Below are 27,558 nucleotides of genomic sequence, written 5' to 3'. Positions count from 1 at the left end.
GTGAAAACAAAATGCTGAAAACAAAGAATTAAGCTGATAGTCAATTTAGGAATGCCAACTGAGCTTGCAGTGTGGTACACATTGTAAAATTCAGTACACCATACTTTAGTATAAAAAACATGCAAGCATATACAACACCTGTTTCAACAAACTAATAGGGGAGTCATCCTCTGGTTGGTTTCTCACAGCAGTGGAGTGACATATTAAACCAGGCAGTTATGACTATTTTAAAAAAGCTTGACAATTCACTGTCAATCACCACTTTAACTACTTCATTCTCCATAGCAACACTACTGCCAGAGTTCACTTATTGACCAATCAGCACATTTCTCATAAAACATGCTGCTTTCCCTTTACACTCGTACTGCAAATTACCCTGAAAAGCGCAAGATGCAAACCTTCAAAGCCTTTTGAAAACAATACTCAAGCTCTGTTCTACCAAACGAATAAGTTAAAATTTCAAAATAGGTGACGTACTTACTCTTTATTCCAAATAGTACATAAGAGTAATACGGAAACCAATCAGCAAAATTAGTTTCCTTTGTTGTAAGGGCTTCCAAAGATCTTTTATAGTTTGTAAAATTAGAGGCATTTCAATCTCAAATTCATTATGACACTCAAAGCACTCATTCATTTCTGCAGTTTCAATATTTCCAATTACAATCCAGCTCACAACCAAATAAAAATGCATTGCGTACAAATGCATACACCCTATCATACAAAATTCAATACAGTAATTTAAGCTGCACAGTCATTTCAAGGTAAAGTTCATATACAAATATTTGAAGAGAGGGCATTTTGTCAAATTTTCCTAAAACTTTAGGTACAATCTCAAATTAGTTTCAATTTTACTTGGTAAAAGTTTAATTTGTTCCTGTATTTGAACAGAATTATACAGCCAATATATTGCATAAGAATAAGTATTTTATTTTCTCAGACTGTATTTTTAGTTCTTTACCCCAAATTTTTAAACACTTCCAATGTGGGGTGTGATCTTTAACCAGTTTTCAGTATGTAAAGCTGCAACAGTCACCAATTGAAGACATTACTTGAGAAATATAAACAGTAAGATTTTCAACAGCTGGCCATAAATTGCAAATAATCTTTTGCCAAACCAGGAATTCCCTTTTTAAATAAAATTGCTATGCTCTTCAAATTACTTGTCTCTTAACACTAATTTTTTTAAAAGAATGTGCCAGTAAAGCTGGTATACTGCAATGACAGTTACCTCAAAGTAACTGTTGAACATATCCAAGACACACAAAGAATAAAGGTTCAAGCAGGGACTCCATTCACAAGCAGAAGTAGTGATCCAATCTCTGCTTTCCAACAGAAATATAAAAATGTGGACTTCCAAACTCATATTTAAGGAATACTTTTTTTTGTGAAATGGTTTAAAAATAGTTGGCCTATGTAGAAATTTAATTGATAGGAATGTTAACCATTCAATAAATGTGGACCTTGTATCAGTGATAAACAATGCACTGGTGAATTGATGTTCACATACTGCAGAAGTCTGACTAGACTTGTGTCAAACCTCGAATTCATTGGTTTTTCTAGCCACCTGCCTTATACAGTAGAATATTGTATGGCAAAGATACTTTCACAAGTCAATTCAAACATAAGCACTCAATATAAAAGAGTCATGTTTAACGGAAGGGTACATATGTCTACAAAGCTATCCCAATTCTAAAATTCAGTGAATAATTTCCGGTTTATACTCATTGCAGCGCACACAAGCATTTTCAGCATAAAATGGATACAAATCTAAAGGCTGACAAAGGTACAGATTATTTGTGCAGCTATAACTTACATAAGATGACATTCAGAGCTCATTATATAGAATAGGTTCATTCAGTGCAGCAATCTAAAAAAAAAAATCACCTGCTAGCTCTTAAATTGAGCAAAGCACTTTACATGCTTATGTAACATTACTTTTTGAAGAGCATTTTTATTTTGATTTGTGTCTAAAGTTTCACTGTTCAACATAAATTATTTCAGCCCAGCAATGCTACTCTTCCCCAAACTTTCAAACATTAAGTAAAAATCAAACCAGATTCGCAATTCATATCAAGAACTTAAATTTCCTTTGAGCATTTCAATATTAAAGGAACTATAGTTAAACAATTACTTTTCTTATTTAAGGTACTGGGAATTTTTAAATGTCATTATTAGCTTTAATTATTTATTTTTTGAATACCTAACAATAAAGCAAGTTATGATCAAGAAGTTCTGGAAGTTTTGATGTGGCACTATGACAAGAATGTTTATTTTCAGTCTGCAGTAACTTTAGGCTGAGGATAACTGAAGATACTTCTGAATAAAAGGTATGGGCTTAATAACAATCAAAAATAATTTCACTGATCTAGGAGAAAGCTAGTCTTGAGTAAATCACATCTGAAATAAAGCTAAATTAACAATTCGTCACAGCTGAAGTGACAGTAAAAACCTGATACATTCTCTAATTTGTATGCAAAATAATGAAGGATAATCATGAAGTGTTAGAGTGTCATGGCATTTTTGTGTTAGACCAATTTTTTCAATTAATTTAAGTATCATTTTTATATCTATGCTTGTAACCCATTAAAATGCAGTCCACCTATTGGAAAAGGCCATTTTTCCTTAACATTGTTACAACTCCTACTTTTTCAGTTTGGCAATTTAAATTTTATTTCTATTTTTTGTTTTGAAGGTTAACTAAGACAAACTTTATAAAGCATGTTGAACATTTCAAATGTAAACATTTTCCTGGCATGTTTTATTCACTTGAAGGAAAAGTATAAAATTTTACAGTCCAACTGCAAAGTTTTAAATGAGGTAAATTCAACATAATTTGATTCTGTCAGTCTATTCTTAAAATTGGCTGCAGAATAACCCAATGGATTCCAAGTCCAAAAGTCCAATTGCAGCTGGGCAGTGCACGTTGTCACAGGGTTGAGAAGGGTTTAAACTAGTTCAGCCTGTTGCACTTCAGTTAGCAATCCTTTCAATCTCATCAAGGTCATCTGTATCAAGCTTTTCAATTCTCTTGTCTGAAACAAAAATATATCAGTTAGAAGTAAATTCTTGCCAAGCATCTTCTGTCAACACTGAAGTACTAATGTTGAAATCACAAGCCAAATATTGAAAATGGAATTTTCTCAGTATAATTGGGACAAACATGTGTGATATCCATCCACTAGCTTATCAAGCAATGTTTAGCTGCCTTTTATGAAAGAAATACTTCCAAATATACAATCCTTTATTCAACTTGTTCAGATCTGTGATCATATTGTTCAGGGATAGGAGGAATTTGAAATTTAATCTACCTGTCCACAATCACTGCACCACAAGACCCTCCATTTATATTTACCTACTCAGGTATTTTTCAAATAGGTTCCGAGAGCAAAGAAACAGACTCTTTGGTTCAACTTGTCTGAGCCAACCAGGCTTCCCAATCTGAGGTGGGGGAAGTTAGTGCTAAAGAGAAGAGATAAGATGACTGCTTGAATTGTTAAGAGTAGGCATGAACAATCAAAGTGCATAAACTCCAACTTTGAGTTCACTGGAATTGTTGAAAGGAACTGTCAAAAGGATCCATTGAGGCATTTAGAAAGTCTGACATGGTTGAAAAATAAATTTTTGTTTTCTATCTCTGATCACAAACTGGAGGGATACTGCATGACTGTTTTCATAACCATCCATGGTCACAGTTGGGTGTTAACTTCACTGTTTGATTCATAATGACAAGTTATTACAGACTCTTTGAAGTGGAACTATGAATTTCATTGCTTATTGTTATAAGGGGTTGTGCATTTAAACTAAACGACTGTTAGAAAGCTTTATTAAGTTGAAGGAATGTAAATACTCATATCCTTTAGAGAAGTACATCTCCTCTCCTCATCTAGTCTCACTTACATTTCACTCCAGAACTAAACCAATGTTGTTGAATCCACACTGCTCTACAAGTGATCCAACAACCCACTTAGTTGCCTTCCTATTCATATAGGAGGAGAAAGTGAGGTCTGCAGATGCTGGAGATCAGAGCTGAAAATGTGTTGCTGGAAAAGCGCAGCAGGTCAGGCAGCATCCAAGGAACAGGAGATTCGACGTTTCGGGCATAAGCCCTGAAGAAGGGCTTATGCCCAAAACGTCGAATCTCCTGTTCCTTGGATGCTGCCTGACCTGCTGCGCTTTTCCAGCAACACATTTTCAGCTTCCTATTCATATACCCAACCAGATGACTTTTAAATGTTGCAATTGTACTAGCCTCCATCACTTCCTTTGGTAGCTCATTCCTTACACACACAAGCCTCTGCGTGAAAAAGTTGCGCCATATGTTTCTTTGCTATCTTTCCCCTCACCCCAAATCTATGCCCTCTAGTTCTCGACTCACCCAACCCAGGAAAAAGACTGTCTATTTATCCTATCCATGCCCCTCAATTTTATAAATCTTTATAAGGTCACCCCATAACCTCTGACACTCCAGGGAAAACAACGCAGTCTATTCAGCCTCTCCCTATGGCTCAAATCCTGTAACCCTGGCAACATCCTTGTAAATCTTTTCTGAACCCTTTCAAGTTTCACAACATCCTTCCGATAGGAAGGAGATCAGAACTGCATGCGATATTCCAACAGTAGTCTAACCGATGTCCTGTATAGCTGAAACATGACCTCCCAATTCCTGTATTCAATACTCTGACCAATAAAGGAAAGCATACCAAACACCTTCCCTATCCTACCTATCTACCTGCGACTCTACTTTCAAGTAGCTATGAACCTGCACTCCAAGGTCTCTTTGTTCAGCAACACACCTGAGGACCTTACCATTAAGTGGCCCATCTGATCAAGATCCCATTGTCATATTAGGTAACCTCCTTCACTGTTTACCATACCTCCAATTTTGGCGTTATCAGCAAACTTGCTTACTATGCCTCCTACGCTCACATCCAAATCATTTATATAAATGATATTAAGTAGTGGACCCAGCAGTGATCCTTTTGGCACTTCACTGGCCACAGGCCTCTAGTCTGAAAAGCACCTCCACCACCACCCTCTGTTCTACCTTGGAGTCAGTTCTGTACCCAAATGGCTAGTTCTCCCTGTATTCCATGAGATCTCACCTTGCTAACCAGTCTCTCATGAGGAACCTTGTCAAACGCATTACTTCCATTTATATCATGTCCACCACTCTGTCCTCATCAATTCTCTTTGTTACTTCTTCAAAAAGCTCAATCAAGTTCCTGAGACATGATTTCTCACACACAAAGCCATGGTGACTATCCCTAATCATTTCTTGCCTTTCCAAATACATGTACATCCTGTCCCTCAGGATTCCCTCCAACAACTTGCCCACTACAAGGTCAGGCTCACCGGTCTACAGTTCCTTGGCTTGCCCATACCACATTAGCCATCCACCAGTCTTCCAGCACCTCACAGGCTATTGATGATACAAATATCTCAGCAAGGGGCCCAGCAACCACTTCCCCAGCTTCCCACAGAGTTCGAGGGTACACCTCAAAAGGTCCTGGGGATTTATCCACTTTTATGCATTTCAAGACATTCAGTACCTCCTCCTCTGTAATATGGACATTTTTCAAGATGTCACCATCTATTTCCCAACATTCTATATCTTCCATGTCATCTTCACAATAAACATGGATGCAAAATACATATTTAGTATCTCCCCATCTCCTGTGGCTCCACACAAAGGCTGCCTTGTTAATCTTTGAGGGGCCCTATTCTCTCCCTAGTTACCCTTTTGTCCTTAATGCATTTGTAAAAACCCTTTGGATTGTCCTTAGCCCTATTTGCCAAAGCTACTTCATGTCCCCTTTTTGCCCTCCTGATTTCCCTCTCCAGTATACTCCTACTGCCTTTATACTCTAAGGATTCACTCGATCTCTCCTGTCTATACCTGACATATACTTGCTTCTTTTTCTTAACCAAACCCTCAATTTTTTTAGTCAACCAGCATTCCCTGCACCTATCAGCCTTCCTTTCACCCAAACAGGATATCTCTTGATCTCATTATATCATTTGTGAAAATTCCCTAATTTCCAGCCACCCTTTACCTGTGGATATCTGCCCCCAATCAGCTTTTGAAAGTTCTTGCTGAATACCGTAAAAATTGGCTTTCCTCCAACTTAGAACTTCAACTTTTAGATACAGTCATAGAACCATAGAGATGTACAGCACGGAAACAGACCCTTCGGTCCAACTAGTCCTTCTAACCAGATGTCCCAACTAGTCCCACCTGCCAGCACCTGGCCCATATCCTCCCAAACCCTTCCTATTCATATACCCATTCCAAATGCCTTTTAAGTGTTGCAATTGTATCAGCCTCCAATACTTCCTCTGGCAATTCATTCCATACATGTACCATTCTCTGCGTGAAAAAGTTGCCCCTTAAGTCTCTTTTATATCTTTCCCCTCTCACCCTAAACCTATGCCCTCTATTTCTGGACACCGCCACCCCAGGGAAAAGAATTGTCTATTTATCCAATCCATGCCCCTCATGATTTTGTAAACCGTTAGATCCAGCCTATCCTTTTCCATCACTATTCTAAAACTAATAGAATTATGGTCGCTGACCCCAAAGTGCTCTGCCACTGACACCTCAGTCACCTGCCCCGCCTTATTTCCCAAGAGTAGGTCAGGGTTTGCACCTTCTCTAGTAGGCACATCCACATAATGAGTCAAACTTTTCTTGTACATATTTAACAAATTACTCTCCATCTAAACCCTTAACAGTATGGCAGTCCCAGTCTACATTTGGAAAGTTAAAATCTCCTACCATTACCACCCTATTATCCCTTAACTGGGATCTCCTTACAAATTTGTTTCTCAATTTCCTGCTGACTATTAGGGAGTCTATAATACAATCTCAGTAGGGTGGTCCTCCTAACATCTTAGGGCAGCTAGTGCCAAAAGTGGGAGAGCTGTCTCATGGACTAGTCAAAATAGACAAGCAGTAAGCTGGAAGAACACAGCAAGCCAGGCAGCATCAACAGGTACAGAAGTCGACGTTTCAGATGTAAGCCTTCTTCAGAACAGGGTTTGGGTATAGGGGGAGCTGCAGACAAAGGGGGAGGTGGGGGCCGGCTGGTGAAGTGGGGATAGGTGAGGATAGGTAGAGGATACCACTTGGTTGGTCAATGGAAGGAATGAATCCGGTTGGTGGCAGGAAGGTGTGGAAGAGACAGGGAGGGGAGTCAGGGAATGGGAAGGGAAGTTATTTGAAATTGGTGAACTCCGGGATGTAGAGTGCCCAGGCAGAAGATGATGCGTCGTTCCTCCGATTTGCAGTGTGGTTTATTTTGGCAATGAAGGCAGCCAAGGATGGTTACATTGGAAAAGGGACAATGGGAAGGGGCATTAAAATATTTTTAATAAAGCTTACATTCGGTTTCCCTGATGGAGAGAAGATCAAACCGGGAGCACCTTATGCAGTGAACTAGGTTGGAAGAGAAGCAGGTGAACCGCTGTCTCACCTGGAAGGACTCTTTGGGGCCCTGGATGGAGGTGAGTGGGGAGGTGTACTGCCAGAAATTGCATTTTTTCCAGTTGCAGGGGAAGGTATTGGGGGTTTGATGGGGAGAGTGTTGCGAACCAAGGACTATCAGAGGGAATGATCCTTACAGAAGGCAGAGAGGGGTGGGGAGGAGGAAGATTCTTGGTGGTGGGGTCTGGTTTGAGTTGGTATAAGTGTTTAAAGATGACATGTTGGATGCAGAAATGGGTGGGTGGTAGATGAGGACAAGGGGGACTCTTTGTTTATTGTGTTTTTTTTGGTGGGGGGGGGGGGGGGGGGGGGGAATTGTTCTACCGCGAAGCCGCTTCAAAGGACGGCCACTTCTCTGTCTCCCTATCCCCACTTCCCCACCAACCCCTCTAAGCTCACCCCCTAGTCTTGAAGAAAGGTTGCAACCAAAACATTGACTTGTGTACCTCCTGATGCCGCCTGGCTTGCTGTGTTCTTCCAGCCTCCTGCCTATTTTGGATTCCAGCATCTGCAGTTCTTTTGTCTCAGACTAGTCAAGCACCAGCCTGACAGAGGATGGGGACGGGATCGGGAGGGTGGAGTGGGAGAAGAGAGAGGGAGTGAGAGTGTGACTAAATGAAATGGAGGACAACATGGTTTTAAATTATAGAGCCATGCAGTCATACAGCCTTCGGTGAGACTAGTCCACATAGACCACAGTCCCAAACTAAACTAATCTGTCTGAATTTGGCCCATATCCCTCAAAATCTTTCGTTTTCATGTACATATGCAAATATCTTTTAAATGTTGTAACTGTACCTGCATCCACTACTTCCTCCAGAAGTTTATTCATACAATGTTTAAAAAAAAAGTTGCCCCTCATGTTGTTTTGAAATCTTTTTCCTCTCACCTTAAAAATATGGTCCTAAGTTTTGAACTCCCCCACCTTAGGAAAAAAAACCTTGGCTGCTCACCTTAACTATGCCTCTTTTGATTTTATAAATTTTGTAAAGGTCACCCACCAACCTCCTATGCTCCAATGAAAAAATCCCAGCCTAATTTTATAACTCAAACCCTCCATTCCTGGTAACATCCTCGTAAACCTTTTCGGAACCCTCTCCAATTTAAAAATACCCACCCTACAACAAAGTTATCATCTCTGTTTGTTACCCATGCCATGTGCTCATGAGGCAAGGAATAGTGTGAGAGAGAGCGAGCGAGAGCGAGAGCGAGGAGTTGAACAGGTGGCAACAGCGATGTTGCAGGGGAGGGAGGGATTCGGACACCTGGATAATTGGGGGTGATTCTGGTAGACTTCTACAAACAGGATGGTCTATACCTGAACCAGAGGTGAAATGTATATGAATTTCAGAAAGGCATTTGATAAGGTTCCCCATGGTGGCTATTGCACAAGATACGGAGGCATGGGATTGAGGGAGATTTAGTGGTTTGGATCAGAAATGGGCTAGCTGAAAGACAGTGTGGTGGTTGATCCGAGATGTTCATCTTGGAGATCAGTTACTAGTGATGTACGGCAAGGACCTGATTTGGGGCCACTGTTGCTCGCCATTTTTATAAACGATCTGGATGTGGTGTAGAAGGATGGGTTAGTAAATTTGCTGATGACACTAAGGTTGGAGGAGTTGTGGACAGTGCCAAAGGATGTTGCAGGTTACAGGGGGTCATAGATACACTGCAGAGCTGGGCTGAGGGGTGGCAAATAGAGTTTAATGTGGAAGAGTGTGAGGTGATTCACTTTGGAAGGAGCAACAGGAATACGGAGTACTGGGGTAATAGTAAGATTCTTGGTAGTGTACGTGAGCAGAGAGATCCTGGTTCATGTGCATAGATGCCTGAAAGTTGTCACCCAGGTTGATCGGGTTAAGAAAGCATATGGCGTATTGGCTTTTATTGGTAGAGGGATTGAGTTTCAGAGCCATGAGGTCATGCTGCAGTTGTACAAAACTCTGGTGCGGACGCACTTGGGGTATCGTGTGCAGTTCTGGAAGGATTTGAAAGCCCTGGAAAGGGTTCACAGGAGATTTACTAGAATGTTAAATTGGGCGGCATGGTGGCACAGTGGTTAGCACTGCTGCCTCACAGCGCCAGAGACCCGGGTTCAATTCCCGACTCGGGCAACTGACTGTGTGGAGTTTGCACGTTCTCCCCGTGTCTGCGTGGGTTTCCTCCGGGTGCTCCGGTTTCCTCCCACAGTCCAAAAATGTGCAAGTCAGGTGAATTGGCCATGCTAAATTGCCCGTAGTGTTAGGTAAGGGGCAAATGTAGGGGTCTGGGTGGATTGCACTTCGGAGGGTCGGTGTGGACTTGTTGGGCCGGAGTGCCTGTTTCCACACTGTAAGTAATCTAATCAATGTTGCCTGATATGTAGGTAGTCTTATGAGGAAAGGCTAAGGGATTTCAGGCTGTTTTCATTAGAGAGAAGGTAATTAGAGGGTTGGGTAGGATAGACAGTGAGAACCTTTTTCCTCAGATGGTGATGTCTAGCATGAGCTGACATAGCTTTAAATTGAGGGGTGAGAGATTATAGGACAGATGTCAGAAGTAGTTTCTTTCCTCAGTAGTAGGGGCGTGGAATACCCTGCTTGCAACAGTAGTAAACATGCCAACTTTAAGGGCATTTAAATGGTCTTTGGATAAACATATGGATAAAAATGGAATAGTTTAGGTTGGATGGGCTTCAGATTGGTTTCACAGGTTGGTGCAACATCGAGGGCTGAAGAGCCTGTAATGTTATGTTCCAAAACAGGGCAACCAGAACTCTCACAATATTCCAGAACAGGCCTTACCAATGCTTCTGGAACTCAAATGTTGAGTCTTGAAAGCTACAAAGTGCTCAAGCAGAAAACTAATGTGTTCTTCTGGCTTTCATTGGACCTTTACTGGAACAATGTATCGGGTCTAGATCAGCAATGTCAGCATGAGCACACCCACATGAAAGTCACAAAAAGTTCACTCCAACTAAGGCATGATAATGTCAGAACTTCATGCACAGTATTTTATTTAGAAAATATTACGTATTACGTATTTACTGTAAACGTTCTGGTGGGATAACAAATTCAGATATTAGCTCAAATGTTTGGAATGCTAAAAGTATTTCAGTCATTAGCCACCTCGTATTTTGAGCACTGATTGGCAGTTTTCAGAGGTTTGTTTTTAGATTTGTACATACAAATGCAGTTCTAGTTTATGGTTTATTATGAATATGAACTCAGGAGTTGAGTGAGTAGGGTAATGCTTTATAAGTGACTGATCCTAAGTTGGAACTCTTATGCTTCAAAGCCACGAGGACATAATTATGCAAGTGAAATCTCAAATTCATCAAGAGTTTAATTATTCTGGCTGGATGTTGGAATTCAAGATGAAAATGTATATTTTTAAGTAATCATCTACATACATTACTGTCCAGTTTTAGTGGTTACTGCTGTTATAACATCAGTGTACATCTAATTAGAAAACTAACTCAAGTTAGAGGAATTTTCTCCAAGTATTGCCAATAATTGACTTTTTCAAATTGCGATAGTAACTCTCAAATGTTTCTGTTAGATTTTATATATAGAAATGTGATGTGACATATAGATAACATCTGCTATGTAAACAGAGGGTATATAGATGGGTATTTTTCAGATCAGAGATGAGTTGAAAGCGGTGATCCCCAGGGATCGGTGTTGGGCCTCATCTTTCCTGATTTATAACACCAATCTTCTAAGTGCTTATTAGGACAAACATTTATAAATATGCAGTTGGGGAGAGTAGTGAATTGTGACGAGGATGTTGAGAAACTTCATAGGGACACTGACAGGCTGGCCAGAAAGGCAGACAAATTTTGGTGCAGAGAAATATGAAGTAATACACTTTCGTAGAAGAAAAACAAAATAATATACATTTAAATGGTAGCACTGAGGGGAGTACAGGAGCACAGTGACCTCCAGGTTCACATGCAAAATTCTCTAAAAGGTGGCCAGGCAAGTTGAAACAGTTCAGGTGGCTTACAGGATCCTGGAGTTTATAAGTAGAGATTGCAGTATAGAAGTAAGGAAGCGATGTTACACCTTTACAAATCATTGGTCAGATCAGTACTGTGTTCAATTCTGGGCATCTTATTTAAGGGAGGATGTTGAAACCCTGGAGAGAATGCAAAGGAGATTTACTAGAATGATACTGGGAATGAGGAATCTTACCAGCAAGATTAAAGAAATTAGGCTTATTTGCCTTGGAGCAGACCAGATTAAGAGAGATGACTTTATTAAGATGTTCAAAGTTATGATTTTTTTTAAAAACAAAAACAGGGGAAAAGAATGATATTCTATTTTCACTAGTATGTCAGTAACTACGCATCACAATTTCAGGATGGTCAGCAAGAGAACTAGGAGTGAGAGGAGGAGAAACCCCTTTACTTAGTTGTTAGAATTTAGAATGCGCTGTCTGGGAGGAAGGTGAAGACAGATTCAAATGAGAACTGGATTATATACATTTAAAAGGGAAGCTGTAGACGTAGGGATAGAAAATGAAACTAAAGTGGGGGAGATCTTTAGGGAGCCAGTAAAACACAATGTTAAATGGTTTCCTTTTGCAGTTTAAAATTCTATCATTTACCTCAAGATATAATGGGTACATAGTAAAAAACTCCAAGCAGCTGAAATTTGCACACAAGTTGACTCCTTGAAAATCAAAAACATTCAGAAGACATTTTGGTTGATCAGTAACATAGCACATTTGAATGAATACTGTTCCCTCTACATTATATAATATAATGCATAGCTGAAAGGTCTAATAGTTTAAACACATATGATACAAATGCAGAATTTAAACTAAACAGTTAGAACAATTCAAAGTTAATCTACATGGTTAAATTGGAATTTTTTCCAGTTCAATTAGATAATTTTCCACTAAATGCAAATTTTCCTCACTACGAAAATCAGTCTCGGCAGTACTTTAATGATAGAAATCCCACAAATTAAAAGACTAAATGACGTACTGAAATGATCTTGGATTCGGTTGAGGATATTCATGCTGTATTTACTGTCCACCATGTTAATAGCCAAGCCACGTTTGCCAAAACGACCTGTTCGTCCAATTCTGTGAAGGTATGTTTCGCAATCTGGATTACCATCTTTATCCACTGGAAGGTCAAAGTTTATGACGACGGAGACCTGCTCAACATCAATTCCTGGTTTGAAATTAATCAAAGTTTCACCAAACAGCCAGAGGTAATGTAATGTAATAAAATGTTAAGCGGTGAGGGGATAAACAAATTCATACATACACTGTCAAGTATTTACCCACATAACAGCTTTTAGATCAACATATCAAAATATACAAGGCTGAAAACATGCATTTCCTCTCTAAATTCTCTTTTAGATGCTGGCAATTTTCCATGCCTTTGCCTTATTATGGCTATTTTACTTCCTCAAATAAGTCTTGATACCAAACTACTGAACTGATTGTGCATGGGAAAAGAACAATAAACGAGAACTCATCTTCACCAGCTTCCGTACAACAAACTGCACTTGTACAATACCTTCACGTTTGAAATAAAATTCTAAAGACCTTGGCAAAAGTTAAAGAAATGGACACTAAACTCTCGAGAAATTGTGAAGGAGTGATTTAACGACATGGTCATGAAATAATTGGTCTTAAGATTTTTTTAAAAATAACAAATAAAGAGACATGGAGCAGCATGATTTTCAGGACTGTCAAAGTACACATTACTGAAGGGGATATAGAACACAAATAGGCATTGAAGGAGAGAAGAGCTTAAAAATGTGTTGCAGGAAAAGCGCAGCAAGTCAGGCAGCATCCAAGGAGCAGGAGAATCGACATTTCGGGCATAAGCCCTTCTTCAGGAATGAGGAGGGTGTGCCAAGCAGGCCAAGATAAAAGGTAGGGAGGAGGGACTTGGGGGAGGGGCGTTGGGAATATGATAGGTGGAAGGTGCTTAAAGTGAGGGTGATAGGCCGGAGAGGGGGTGGGGGTGGAGAGGTCGGGAAGAAGATTGCAGGTCAAGAAAGCGGTGCTGAATCTGAGGGTTGGGACTGAGAAAAAGGGGGGGGGGGGGGGGGGGGGGGGGGAAATGAGAAAGCTGGAGAAATCTGCATTCATCCCTTGTGGTTGGAGGGTTCCTAGGCGGAAGATGAGGTGCTCTTCCTCCAGGTGTCTTGTTGCCATGATCTGGTGATGGAGGAGGCCAAGGACCTGCATGTCCTTGGCGGAGTGGGAGGGGGAGTTAAAGTGTTCAGCCACGGGGCGGTTGGGTTGGTTGGTCCAGGTGTCCCAGAGATGTTCTCTGAAACGTTCCGCAAGTAGACGGCCTGTCTCCCCAATATAGAGGAGGCCACATCGGGTGCAGCGGATGCAGTAAATGACGTGTGTGGAGGTGTGGATATGGAAGGATCCCATGGGGCCTTGGAGGGAAGTGAGGGGAGAGGTGTGGGCGCAAGTTTTGCATTTCTTGTGGTTGCAGGGGAAGGTGCCGGGAGTGGAGGTTGAGTTGGTGGGGGGTGTGGATCTGACGAGGGAGTCACGGAGGGAGTGGTCTTTCTGGAACGCTGATAGGGGTGGGGAGGGAAATATATCCTTGGTGGTGGGGTCTGTTTGGAGGTAGTGGAAATGACAAAGGATGATACGATGTATCAGCAGGTTGGTGGGATGGTAGGTGAGGACCGGTGGGGTTCTGTCCTGGTGGTGATTCAAGGGCGGAGGAGCAGGAAGTGGAGGAGATGCAGTGGAGAGCATTGTCAACCACGTCTGAGGGGAAATTGCAGTCTTTGAAGAAGGAAGCCATCTGGGCTGTTCGGTATTGGAATTGGTCCTCCTGGGAGCAGATGCGGCGAAGGGAAAGGAATTGGGAATATGGGATGGCGTTTTTACAGGAGGCATGGTGGGAGGAGGTGTAATCTTGGTAGCTGTGGGAGTCAGTCAGTTTACAGTAAACGTCCGGTGTTGAGTCGGTCATTCGAGATAGAAATGGAGAGGTCTAGAAAGGAGAGGAGGAAGTCTGAGACGGTCCAGGTAAATTTGAAGTCGGGGTGGAAGGTATTAGTAAAGTGGATGAACTGTTCAACCTCCTCATGGGAGCACGAGGTAGTACCGATACAGTCATCGATGTAGCGGAGGAAAAGGTGTGGGGTGGTGCCAGTGTCGCTGCGGAAGATGGACTGTTCCACATATCCAACTAAGTAGCAGGCATAGCTGGGGCCCATGCGGGTGCCCATGGCTACTCCTTTGGTTTGGAGGAAGTGGAAGGATTGGAAAGAGAAGTTGTTCAGAGTGAGGACCAGTTCAATCAGTCAAAGGAGGGTGTCAGTAGAAGGGTACTGGTTGGTTCAGCAGGAAAGGAAGAAGCGGAGGGCTTTGAGGTCTTCGTGTTGGGGGATGGAGGTATAATAGGGACTGGATGTCCATGGTGAAGATAAGGCATTGGGGGCCAGGGAAGCGAAAATCATGGAGGAGGTGGAGGGCATGGATGGTGTCCCGAACGTAGGTGGGGAGTTCTTGGACTAAGGGGGACAGGACCGTGTCAAGGTATGCAGAAATTAGTTTGGTGGGGCAGGAGCAGGCTGAGACAATGGGTCGGCTGGGGCAGTCAGGTTTGTGGATTTTGGGCAGGAGGTAGAAACGGGCAGTGCGGGGTTGTGGGACTATGAGGTTGGAGGCGGTGGATGGGAGATCCCCTGAGGTGATGAGGTTATGGATGGTCTGGGAGATGATGGTTTGGTGGTGGGAGGTGGGGTCATGGTCAAGGGAGCAGTAGGAGGAGGTGTCCGTGAGCTGGCATTTAGCCTCAGCAATATAAAGATCGGTGCACCAAACTACCACCGTGCCTCCCTTGTCTGCCAGTTTGATGGTGAGGTTGGGGTTGGAGCGGAGGGAGTGAAGAGCTGCACGTTGCGAGGGTGAGAGGTTGGAGTGGGTAAGGGGGTTGGACAGGTTGAGGCGGTCAATGTTGCAGTGGCAGTTGGCTATGAAGAGATCAAGGGCAGGTAAGAGGCCAGCACGGGGTGTCCAGGTGGATGGGGTGTGTTGGAGGCAGGAGAAGGGGTCGTCAGAGGGTGGGCACGAGTCCTGGTTGAAGAAGTAGGCGCCTGACCTGCTGCGCTTTTCCAGCAACACATTTTTAAGCTCTAATCTCCAGCATTTGCAGTCCTCACTTTCTCCTAATTGAAGGAGAAGGTGATGTAAGTTAGTGCAGAGTAGTTATGGACAGCTGCTTCCGGGAAACTTTTATTTTGGATGGCACTTAGACGTGTCCAGTAAAATGGAGCCAGAATTTCAAATGCAAGAGTCTTCAGGGCAGAGACTGCAGGTGGACAAAATATCTTGATATGAGTAGTGTGATGTTTGAAGCTAGGCTCTAACTTCAACAGGATGCCAAGGATCTAACTGAGCCTGAGCAAGTGGTTCAGAAGAATGATGGGATTACTGCTCTTGAAGCAGATTTAAAGCTAGCACAGAAAACAATGGCTTTATTGCTTCTCCCAGAGTTACCCAGGAAGTAAAATCAGAATATTCCTTAAGCTAGCTCCTGGATACTTTGCTATCCATTTGATTGCTCAATCTTAATGTCTCTTTTGCTCACTTAGCCATAGGCATTGATAATTTAATACTTTTTGCCACAAACTTTGGTTATGTTAAGGCTCAGATGAATAGTAATGGAAAAACAAATTCCTGGAACATGACATGGAAACAGAAGGTAAGTGTGCAACCAAACACCACATTCATGCTTTGAGACATGTTCTCTACTTGTTTTCCATGGAATTAACAATCTATCATGTGGTTTAATTAGGGTTTTGGGTGACAAAAACAAGTTAGATAGGGTTAGATCAATGCTATCATTGTTATTTGAACCCTAACTCAACCAGATTTCAATCTGTTCATTTTTGGGTTGAAATGGAAGCAGGGCAAAGGTCAGTCAGTCAAGCCAAGGGGCGTGATTGTAATTTAAGTATTTTAATGCAACAGATCTAGGAATTGCCCTGTCTTCAAGTTTAGGTGGGCTGTCAGCTCTCTCATGCTTTCGGAAAAAAAGCTAAATGGAGGTGGAAGTTGATTTCAGGAGAGGCAATGGCCTAGTGGTATTATCACTGAACAGTTAATACAAAGATCCAGCTTACGGTCTGGGAACCCAGCACGACTCCTGCCAGGTGAATTCAATAAAAAAAACTCTAGAATTAGGAGTCTAACGATGACCATAAATCCATTGTCAATTATCAGGAAAAACCCATCTGGTTCACTGCAGACCTTTAGGAAAGGAAACTGCCACCCTTACCAAGTATGGCCTAAATATGACTCCAGACCCACAGCAATGTGGTTAATGCTTAACTGTCCTCTGGGCAATTAGGGATTGGCAATAGATGCTGTCCTAACCAGCGACATCGGGAAATCCCCAAGGCATGTCCAAGCTCCCTCTAATCCAAAGATCTCTGGGATCAGAAGTTGGTCCACAGGCCTCACCACGGGGATCAGAGCTACCTGCTTCAGATGTTGCCCAGACTCAATTTTACCCAACCAAAACAAAGTCTGTCAAACAAGTTTTGTCCGAGGACACCCGCAAGTAACAGAAACTCTTTTCCAAAATTTCCTATACATTTATATCCCAATTTCAAATTTTGTGTCAGCAAAGTTTAATCACTTACCTCTTGCACAGACATTAGTTGTGACAAGTACTTTCTCTTTGCCATCCCGGAAGCGCTGGATCACAGCTGCTCGTTGCTCTACCATCATCTCTCCACTTAGCAGTGCTACTTGATGACCCTCTTTAGACAATTCAGCTGCCAGCCAACCAGCAGTCTTGCGAGTCTGCAGCCAAAACAACTAATTAATTTGTGCAGAAATCAAGAAAACACCTAAATGTAAACTATCGCTTGGATAGAAATATTAGCCCAGCATAACAGTGCAAAAAATAAGGCTTAAACATTTGAAACATTTTTCAGACAGAAGTGTTGAGTGGATGATACATCTTAGCCTTCCCAGCATCATAAATCCCAGTCTTCAGCTAAATCAATTCACTCCTCTGATATCAACAAACAGTGGAGCCACTGGACAGTACAATTGCTATGGGCCCTGAAAACATTCCAGCAATAGTATTGAAGGCTTGTGCTCCAGAAGCAATCACCTCTATCCAAACTGTTCAAGTACAGGTATAACATTGATATCAACCCAACAATGTGAAAAATTGCCCAGGTATATCCTAGTACACAAAAAACAAAACAAATCCAACCCAGCCATTAACCACTCCATTAATCTATTTGAATCGTCAGTAAAGTGATGGAAGGAGTCACCAACAAAACTTTTAATAGAGCACTTGCTCAGTAATGCCCAGTTTGGGTCCGCCAGGCCACCTTGCTCCTAACATTGTTACAGCCTTGATTCAAACATGGACACAACAGCCAAATTCCAGAGGCGAGCTAAAAGTGATTGCCCTTGACATCAAGGCTGCATCTGACCGTATGAGGCATCAAGGAACCATTGAGTCAATAGGAATTGAGTGGGAAAGTTCTCTCAGGTAGAAGTCATATCTGTCACATAGGAAGATGGTTGTTTTCTAGTTACTGGATGTCAATCATTTCAGGAGTTCCTCAGGGTTATATTCTAGTCCCAACCAGCTGGTTCATCAATGATGTCCCTTCCATCATAAGGTCAGAAGTGGGGACATTCGCGATGATTGCGCAATGTTCAGCATCATGTGAGACTCCTTAGGTACTGAAGCAGTCCATATGCAGATTAACAAGATCTGGACAAAATCCAGGCTTGAGCAAGCAACATTCACATCACACAAATGCCAGGCAATGATTATCTCCAATAACAGACAATCCAACCATCGCCATTTGATAATCAATAACATTACCACCACTGAATTCCCCACTACCAATATTCTGAGGTAATCATTGGCCCAAGACTGAACTGGATTACCTATGTGAATACACAGGCTGCAGGTCTGAAAATCTTGTAGTAACTCATCTCCTGACTCTCCAAAGCTCGTCAATCATCTATAGGTCAGCAGTGTGACAGAATACTCCCCACTTGCCTGGATGACTTCAGCTCCAAAATTACTCAAAAAGACTGACACTATCCAAGCAAAGCGCGCTGACTGGCATGACATCCCCAAACAGTTTCTTCACCACTGAAACTAAGTAGCAGCAATGTCTACACAAAGCAATGCAGAAGTTTGTCAAAGATCCTTAGGCAGCACTTTCCAAACCCACAATCACAACCATATAGATAGACAAGGGCAACAGATACTTGGGACTACCACCATCAACTCACCACCAAGCCACTCACCATGCTGACTTGGAAACACATCACTGTCCTTTTACTGTAACTGGGTCGAAGTCCTAGAACACCCCCTTCGACAGATTGTGGTCAACCTATAGTATATATGAATTTCAACAATTCAAGAAGGCATCTCACCTTCATCTTCAAGGGACAACTAGAGATGTGCAATAAATCGGGCCCAGGCAGTGGTACATGTCCCAAAAGGTAATAAGGCGAAGGAGTGTACTGTCCCTTTGAGAGAGAGGCGAAAGCTGTTTTGCACTGAGCACTTGCAGGCACCTGTCATGTAACTGACTAGCAGTCTCAGAACGTACTAGAAAATTGAAAATATGCAACATTTGGCTGTGACTTTTGGTTCCTATGTTGACAACCATTCAAATTTAATCAGTTTAAATTATGCCCCAGGATACTAAAACCCAACTGACTTTGAATTTACTGTTTTGACAACATCAAACCTGAGACAATTTGATGTTTGGGGTATAAAGAAGCCAGCATTTTGAGAGTTAGTCACAGCACGACCAACTGTCATCGCCAGAGTAACTGCCAGCAAAACATTCTCTATTAAAGGTAACTTTTTCAAATGAAACACCTTTGCACCAAAAGACCAAAGACGACCCAGGGAGACCTACAGTCAGAGGAAGGACGACACCAGACTAATGTTGAAATTAAGTTGATGCAATTTTAATAGGGACTTTTACTGGATCAGTATATTTTTACAGAGTTGGAGATAGATAACAAAGGGCGAGGGTTAGAATTGTAAATAGTTGTTGTCTCGTGTTCACTTTTAGAGTTAAATAATAAATTGCCATTTTTTTCTTTAAATAGTGGAAGTTGGGAGTTCTCTATCTCTCACTTTAATGGATTACAAGATGAGATGAACTTTTCTGGGTGTCTGGTTTAATTAGCAGAAGGATTCACCGCCGTGTCATAATATCAAATGGACACTTGTGATTAGAATATGTACGTTAGGTTTAGAAATTCAGCTGTTCTAGGAAGAGAAAATGGAGGACTGGTAAGCCACTTTGACGAGTAGTATAAAGATTACTCACATGACAGAAGATCATGGCCTGTGCTATGGTAATAGCTCCATAAATATTGCACAGAGCATGGTATTTCTCCTCTTTGTTGTCACAAAGGACATAATATTGTTTAATTGTATCCAAGGTTTCTTCCTCCCGCCTCAACTTGATAATATTAGGCTCTGGAACAACCTTTTGGGCAAATTTCCACACAGACTCTTCAAATGTAGCTGAGAATAGTAGCATCTGACAGTCTTTTGGCAACATCCTGAAAATTAGAAGGCAAGAAATTATTACCAAATCGGACAATTTTAATTGCCGATAAATGTGCAAGATTATCCTCAGAACGTACACCACCTTTAGCACAGTTCAAACCCAGCAGTAGCAGAGGAAATTTAAATGTCAATAGAATACGATACACAAACAAAGATATATTGGACAACCTTATCCCAATTTATATTGAGTACAATTCTACAAGAGTAGCATAATTAAATCACTAACTTAAGGTTGTAACGAAAGTCGTTATGGAAATTCATAAAGTTATGCAATGAGTAGGTACTCAAATATGCCAGCAAACTTGGTTACTGCAGCAGTAGAAAGTGGAAATAATTGCAAGTTACTGAATTATATAAATAACACTAGTTTTTCTGCTAAAATTACACCAAGAATGTTTTAGTCCCATAGATTGGTGATCCCACCTCTGAATTCTAATGCTCTGGTCTTGGTGGCCTTGAGTTGCAATCATGACATCAGCCTCATCTAGGACAAAAACTTTAATTTTCTTGGTATCTATGAATCTCAGTTTTGTGCACCAATCCATTACTGTCCCGGGTGTGCCAATAACAATTTGTTCTGAAATCTTCTGACCCTTCTCAACTGAAAGCACAAAATATATTATGTTACACAATCTAAAATAATCAAATTAATAAAAGTGTACTCCATTCATGAACTATTCATCAATAATTTGGAAAGGAATAGAACTTCTGAAGGAAAAATACATTTAAACAAAAATAGGTGATTATGTTAAATTTTAAATCCACATCAGTCAAACTCCAAGGACTACAAAAATGTTTCAGTTAATTTCACAGATGTAGGCATCATTGACAATGCCCTACTTATTGCTCACTCCTTGAGAAGGCAACATTGCTCTTGTGTTTGCAATTGTTTGTACTGAATGGCTATTACTGAGAAAACCAAATTGGTATGGGGCTAAATCTTGCATAGTTCAGACTACATAAGGATACCAAGGTCTGAACTTTCAACATCAGGATGGCAGTGCAAATTTAACCTGGAAAAATATGCTCAGGAAACTGATTTTTATTTTGGAGAAAGCAAGTGAAAATGGATATCATAACAGGCAATCCTGAAAAAAAAGAGTTCGAGACTGGTTGGTACAGACACCATTGGGTAAAAGGCCAGCCTCAGTGCTCCAGCGCTTTGTCAAAGATTAACAAAAATACACTTCCTGGTCCTTATCCTCAGATGCCTCCCATCTTATGCTCCAACCCATCTCATGGCTTGTCATACCTTCTATGTCAATCTATGCCCTTTTATTTACACCATCTCCTCTATCAACAGCCTCATGAAGATGAGTAGGCCATTCAGCTTCTCACACCTACTCCATTATTTGATAGTCGATCATCTCCTATAAGCCATTTTCCCACACTATTCTGTGCTTTATATACTTTGAGAATGTTAGCCTCTATAACCTTGTTAGTTCCTGCCTTGAACCTGCTCAATGAGAGAGACAGAATGCCAAAGAGTCACTGTTCTCAGTAGAGAAATTCCTCGTCAGCTGAGCCTTCAAAAGCCTGTCCCTTGTCCTCAGATTATGTCCAGCCATTCCAGAGTCACCAGTAAAGGGAAACATCTCATCTCTATCCACCTTGCCATACCCTGTCAGAATTTTTAAAGTTTCAATGAGGTCACCTCTCATTTTTCAAAAGTTCAAAGGAATACGGATCCACTTTCTTCAATGTGCCCTTATAAGACAATTCTGCCACAAGATCATAGATGCAGGAGCAGAAGAAGGCAATTCAGCCCAGAGTCTGCTCCATCAAAATTATAGCCGATTTGATAATCCTCAATTCCACTTCCCTGCCTCATCTCCATAACCCATAATTCTATTGCTGGTAAAATTCTGTCTTTCTCAGCTTTAAATATACTTAACGATCCAGCTTCAATAGCTCTCAGTGAAGAACTGCACAGACTTACCATCCTGAAAGAAATTTACGGGTGACACGGTGGCTCAGTGGTTTGCATTGCTGCCTCACAGCGCCAAGTCCGATTCCACCCTCGGCAGACCATTTCCCCTCACCACAGCCCCCGCCCCGCCCACCTGCTCGTGTATATGTGGATTTCCTCTGGGTACTCCAGTTTTTCCCTCAATCTAAAAGTGCAAGTTAGGTGGATTGGTCGTGCTAAATTGCCCATAATGGCCAGGGATGTGTTGACTAGGTAGCTTAGCCTTGGGAAATGCAGGGACAGGGTAGGTGCGGTTGGGATGCTCATTGGGCCAGGTGGCCTGCTTCCACACTTGTAGGGATTCCATGAAATTCCTTACTATTGTCTTCAATGAGCAACCTCTGACGAAATTCTTCTAACAGGGGCAAGAACCTTAGCATCTACACTGTCAAGTCCTCTAAGAATCTTGTTTATTTCAGTAAGTACTCCTCTCAGTCTTTTAAACTCCAATTAGTACAAATATGAACAACACAACCTCTCCTAAGAAACTCCTCAATAGCTGGAATCAACCTAGTTAATCTTCTTTGGAGTGTCTCCAATGTCTAGATAAGGCAACCAAAACTGCCCAACATGCGGTGTGTGGGGTCTAACGAGTTAGTACCTTGTATAGTTTTAGTATGACTTCCTTTCTTTTATATTCCATTCCCTTTTAAGTAAAGGTCAACAGTTCTTTTGCCTTCCCAGTATCTGCTGAACTTGGATACTAGCATTTTAAAAGTCCACATCTTCCATGGATAAAGAGACGAAAACTGTACACAATACTCGAGCTGTCGTCAAACCAAAGCTCTATACACATGTAACAAGATATTTTGCAGCTGGTCTCAAATCCTCATTGCAATGAATGCCAAAAGACCATCTGCCTTTTAAATTACCTGCTGCACCTGTTTTCGTCCTATTCAAGTCCTCTTTTCAGCATTCTTACAACTTACCCAATTTGGTGTCATCAGCAAATCTGGAAATAATATAATTGGTCTTCACATCCAAAACATTTCTATAGATTGAGAACAACTGTGAAGTCAGCACTGACATTAGGAACAGCTTACAACTCAGGAGGATAATCCATTTAATCCTATTCTTTGCTTTCTGTTTATTAACTAATTTTCAAAACATACGGTCACATCCCCACACACCTCACATACTCCAATTTTATTTACTATCCTTCTGAATACAGCCTCATCAAGCACCTTCCAAAGATCCAAAGACACGTATTCACATTTTCTCATTTGGCTGTGCTTCAAATAACAGCCTCAAACACTCAATAAGTTTCCCAAAAAGTTTCCATTAAGTTAATACTGACACTTTTTTTCTATTCTATTCTAAATGTTCAATCATCACATAATTTATTAAAGATTCCCCCATTTCCTCTGTAGGGAACAAACTAACACACCTGTATTCTCCACTTTTAGCAAGGCCTTGTACAATTGTAGCAAGACATCCCTGTTCCTGTACTCCAATCCTCTCATTATAAAGGCCATTTACCTGCTTCACCAGCATGCTTACCTTCAGCAACTAGTATACAAGGACACCCAAGTCTCATCGCACCACCCCTTTTCCCAATCTATCATTCATAATGGCTGAAATGCAACACATGTTTCGGGGCAAACTGGGCTTGCATTCTCAAGCTTCAAAGATCGGAAAATGATCTGACTGAAACTTACAAAATACATAAAGGGATAGACAAATACATAAATGTTTTTCCTCGTTGGGCAGTTAAGAACTACGGCATAATTTTAAAAAGGTAAGTCACTTAGTACCAAGATGAGGAGAAATTCTTTGAAGGGTGTGAACCTTTGGAAGTCTGTTCTCCCAGGAGAAAGATGTGGAAGTTCAGTCTGAGTCGGTTTTAAGGTGGAGATTGATAAATTGCTGATTATCTGTGGCATACAGGGTTATGGGTTGAGGTGGACAAAAGACATTGAAACATTCGATCAGCCAGGAGTGTACTGAATGGCAGGGCAGGCTCAAAGGGCTGAATTGCCTACTTTTGTCCCTATGTCCTGAAAACAGAATGCAGAGAAACTTAGCAGGACTAGCACCTGCGGAAAGGGAAATAAAGTTAAAGCCTAAAACTGAACATGACTCCGGTCATATTGGACTCAAAGCATTAACTCCTCCTCTCTTCATAGATTGTCAATCTTTTCCAGCTCACGCTGCTTTGCTTCAAACTTCCAAAATTGCAGTATTTTGCTATTTTCAAGTTACTTGAGCCCCCTCTGCATCCTTCCCCAACAAAGTCTCTATTCTGTTGTTCCTATACGTCTGAAATTATCCTGCGCGTCTTTCTCCTCGCCTTTTTCTACTGGTTTGTTGATGGTCCACGGAATACGACCTCCGGGCACTTTTTTTTTGGCAAACAGCTCCATTTTGTTTTCCGATCATTCCTCTGTTCAGTGCTGAAAATGCTAAAGGAAATGATAGCTAGATAACTGCTTTAGCAGAACACATTTGATAAGATATCAAGTGCAGGAGAAAAAAAGTGATTGGTGCCTCCTGGTCCAGCAACGCCTCAAACTTAAGCTTCTTGTCCTGGTGTTTGAGTCCCTCCATGGCTAAGTCTCTTTGCAGCCAAGCAACCCATTTTAGTCCTACAAGGTTTCAAGATATCTCAGTATACTCATTTTGCTTCACCTCCCATCATTGGCAGCCTTGCCTTCAGCTTCAAGTCTTCTATATTCCTTTGAATAAATACAAGTTCAGGTCACTTAGAGATTACGCGTTTCGTCAAGAAAATTTCAAATCATCATGTTGTCAGAATCAGCTCAAGCTCACACTTTTCTTTGTCTGTTCAAGTCCCAACTGTTCCAAGGGTGTGCTGTGACATCTATGAACTGGTTGATTAAAATACAGAGGTACTTCAATTATGTGAACTAGATGGGCGGGGACTATTTCATTCGGAGAATTGATTATTTGGTTAATCAATTCAATACCTTTCCTCTGGGATTTGGAGTTTGCTATTAAGTTTGCTCTCTGTTCAGGAGACGAGCAACAGCACAGCGCGCGAGAGTCCTCGCCCACCCCCTCCTGACTCCCAAACCCCGTCCGCCCACCCCAGCGCAGCCAGCTTCCGTCCCCGGTCAGCCAGACAAGACCACTGCTTTTTTTTGGTGGGGGGAGGGGAGGGCGGGTCCAAATAGCGCGCGCACACACACACACAAACTTTGTACTGCAACTTATTGATAAGGTTCCACCTTTCCCTGTACAGGACAATGTTAAGGAGATTATCTTGGGAAGCAGGGTTTAGGATACACGCCTCTGTAGAACTCCAGGGAAAGTGTGGGAAGTGAGAGAAGGGGTGAGAGGTCAGTCATTTAAGAGACGGTGCCTGCGCTTCCATCAATCCAGGACTGTTCTCGGCAGCACTTTTAATCACTGTAAACAAAAGATGCAATCAGTGTCTTTTGATGTAATGTTTCTGTCAGGGTCTCGAGATCTCCTTTGGATAATCCGATTTTCGGATAATTGGTATTCGAACAATCAAGGTTTCCATGTACATTTAAAAATGACTATTGTGCATTTAACTATGTATGCAGTGATATATTTGTAATACATCCAAAACATACCTTTAATCAAAAAGTATAAAAGCTACAGCACCATTCCACTCGTATTTAGAATAAATCAGATATAAAATGCAACAGCCTTTTGTAAACTAACCAAAGAAAGCATATTACCCAAGCATGCCGAAGAGGTCTCAAACACACAGGACTAAAATGGGCTACAGAGATGGGGAGAAGCTTGACCATGGAGGAATTTGAACACAAAAAGATGAGAATTTTAAGTTTGAGCCATTACTGGATCAAGAAGCACCAATCACATTTTGCCCTAGTAATTTACACTACTAATCTCTTAACTGGATAATTGCTCTTTCAGTACCAGCCATTACGATCTTGAATATCCTTAGCGAATGAAATAAGTTTTTAAAAAAAATTAACTTCAACTCTTTCAATACATCCAGTTAAAAAAAAAACTTTTGATATATACATCTGGTCTAACAGCAAAAGAATAATCTAATTATAGCTCCCAGTATACTTTTCAATTTACAACAGACTGAATGAATACTTGAGAGAGAAACTTACAAGGAAAATAGGAGAAAACAGGTGAATGGGATGATTGGATTCTTTTATAGATCACTAGCATGCCTTATATATTGAAGACGACACTAATGAGGAGCTTATTGAAGGTGACTGTAATGCAGTGGTAGAGTCTTAGACCTCTAATCCAAAAGACCTACTCCAGATGTGACAACATCACTGAACAGGCTGATTAGAAAATACAAAATGTACAGATGCCCGTAAATACTTTGAGGGCAGGTTCAAACGCCAACAAAGCAGCAATTTAAATGCAATTCTAAAAAGACAAGCCTAGTTTCAGTAGCTTAATCATTAAATTATCATCATTGTTGTAAAATTCCATATGTTTCACTAATATCCTTTAAATAAGGATATCATTGATCCTGAACCAGGCTAGTCTGCTGCAGCTCCAAATCTACAGTAATGTGGTTGATTCTTATCCATCTTCCAAGATGGCCCAGCCACTCGTTTCAAGTACATTTAGGAATATGCAACAAACACTGACCTTGCCAGTTATACTCACATCCAGCAAAAGAAAGAAAGGAGAAAGATTATCATTCTGAGATCTTGAAGATATGATGAATTGCTGCCTTCCCCAGCATTCGAGTTCCTGAGCACTGGAATTACATTGCTGAAACACTCTAGTCAGAGGGTAGCAGTTGGCAATGCTCTGCAGCACTACTGAGGGGTGGAAGCCCCTGGCAACATACTTGCCGAAGGCTCTGAATTACAGAGGGTCCCAGGCCACAAGTGAGAGCTAGCAGGATGGGTGTCAGAAGAAACAAGTGGATGGCACTTAGCAGGGCCCCATCAGGAACAGCTAGCTTTCAGTGCATCTAGCCTGTATATATGATTAAAATTATACACTAACACGTTATACTTACGTCTGTTGCCTCGAACTGCATAAGCTAGCTTGATATCAGGACAGTACTTTCCCATTTGTTCAATAACCTGCCCAGTCTGCAAAGCCAGTTCATAGGTTGGAGAAAGGCATAAACACTGGGGGAGAAAAGGTCAACTAATGATTAAGAATCATTACCAGGTTTTTCAGCAATCACATTTAAATAGTAATACTCTCAGTTACGAACTGCATATCCTACACTGCGTTCAAACTGGATGCAAAGATTAATAGGTCCATGACAACAAGAGGCACATTTCATTGATTTATGTAATAGGACAGGACAGTATTCCCACCAGCCCGAAGTGTACATTACCTGCCGCTATTCTTTTGTACTAAGAGCAATTCCCATTACCAATCTCCATTCGGAAGGATATAGCTAAACGTAAACTGGTCACTCTCACGGGTCAATCATGCCATGTTTACACATAACCACAATCAGTGGGCTAGAATTTAATGGAGTTAAGATTATAGTGGTACTGGAAAAGCACAGGTCAGACAGCATCCGAGGAACAGGCAAATCAACGTTTCTATCAAAAGCCCTTAATCAGGAATCCTGACGAAGTGCTTTTGCCC

The 27,558-nt window shown here is 41.4% G+C and overlaps 1 protein-coding gene across 1 annotated transcript in view; it reads right to left on the bottom strand.

The window, feature by feature from the left end:
- Window positions 1-469: 469 nt before the first annotated feature.
- The window catches only part of ddx19a (DEAD-box helicase 19a), a 90,708-nt gene continuing 63,619 nt past the window's right edge, over window positions 470-27,558 (bottom strand). The window contains exons 7-12 of the mRNA XM_060851854.1: window positions 26,969-27,083; window positions 20,472-20,649; window positions 19,804-20,041; window positions 17,116-17,278; window positions 12,459-12,650; window positions 470-3,032 (exon numbers count right to left, since the gene is read on the bottom strand). Coding sequence (XP_060707837.1) covers window positions 2,971-3,032; window positions 12,459-12,650; window positions 17,116-17,278; window positions 19,804-20,041; window positions 20,472-20,649; window positions 26,969-27,083 — 948 coding nt within the window. The 3' untranslated portion in view covers window positions 470-2,970. The remainder of the gene's footprint in view (window positions 3,033-12,458; window positions 12,651-17,115; window positions 17,279-19,803; window positions 20,042-20,471; window positions 20,650-26,968; window positions 27,084-27,558) is intronic.

The sequence above is a fragment of the Hemiscyllium ocellatum genome, chromosome 37 (genome assembly GCF_020745735.1).
Source record: "Hemiscyllium ocellatum isolate sHemOce1 chromosome 37, sHemOce1.pat.X.cur, whole genome shotgun sequence".
Lineage (NCBI taxonomy): Eukaryota > Metazoa > Chordata > Chondrichthyes > Orectolobiformes > Hemiscylliidae > Hemiscyllium > Hemiscyllium ocellatum.
The sequence above is the reverse complement of the archived record's forward strand: the minus strand, read 5'-3'. Positions and strand labels throughout refer to the sequence as shown.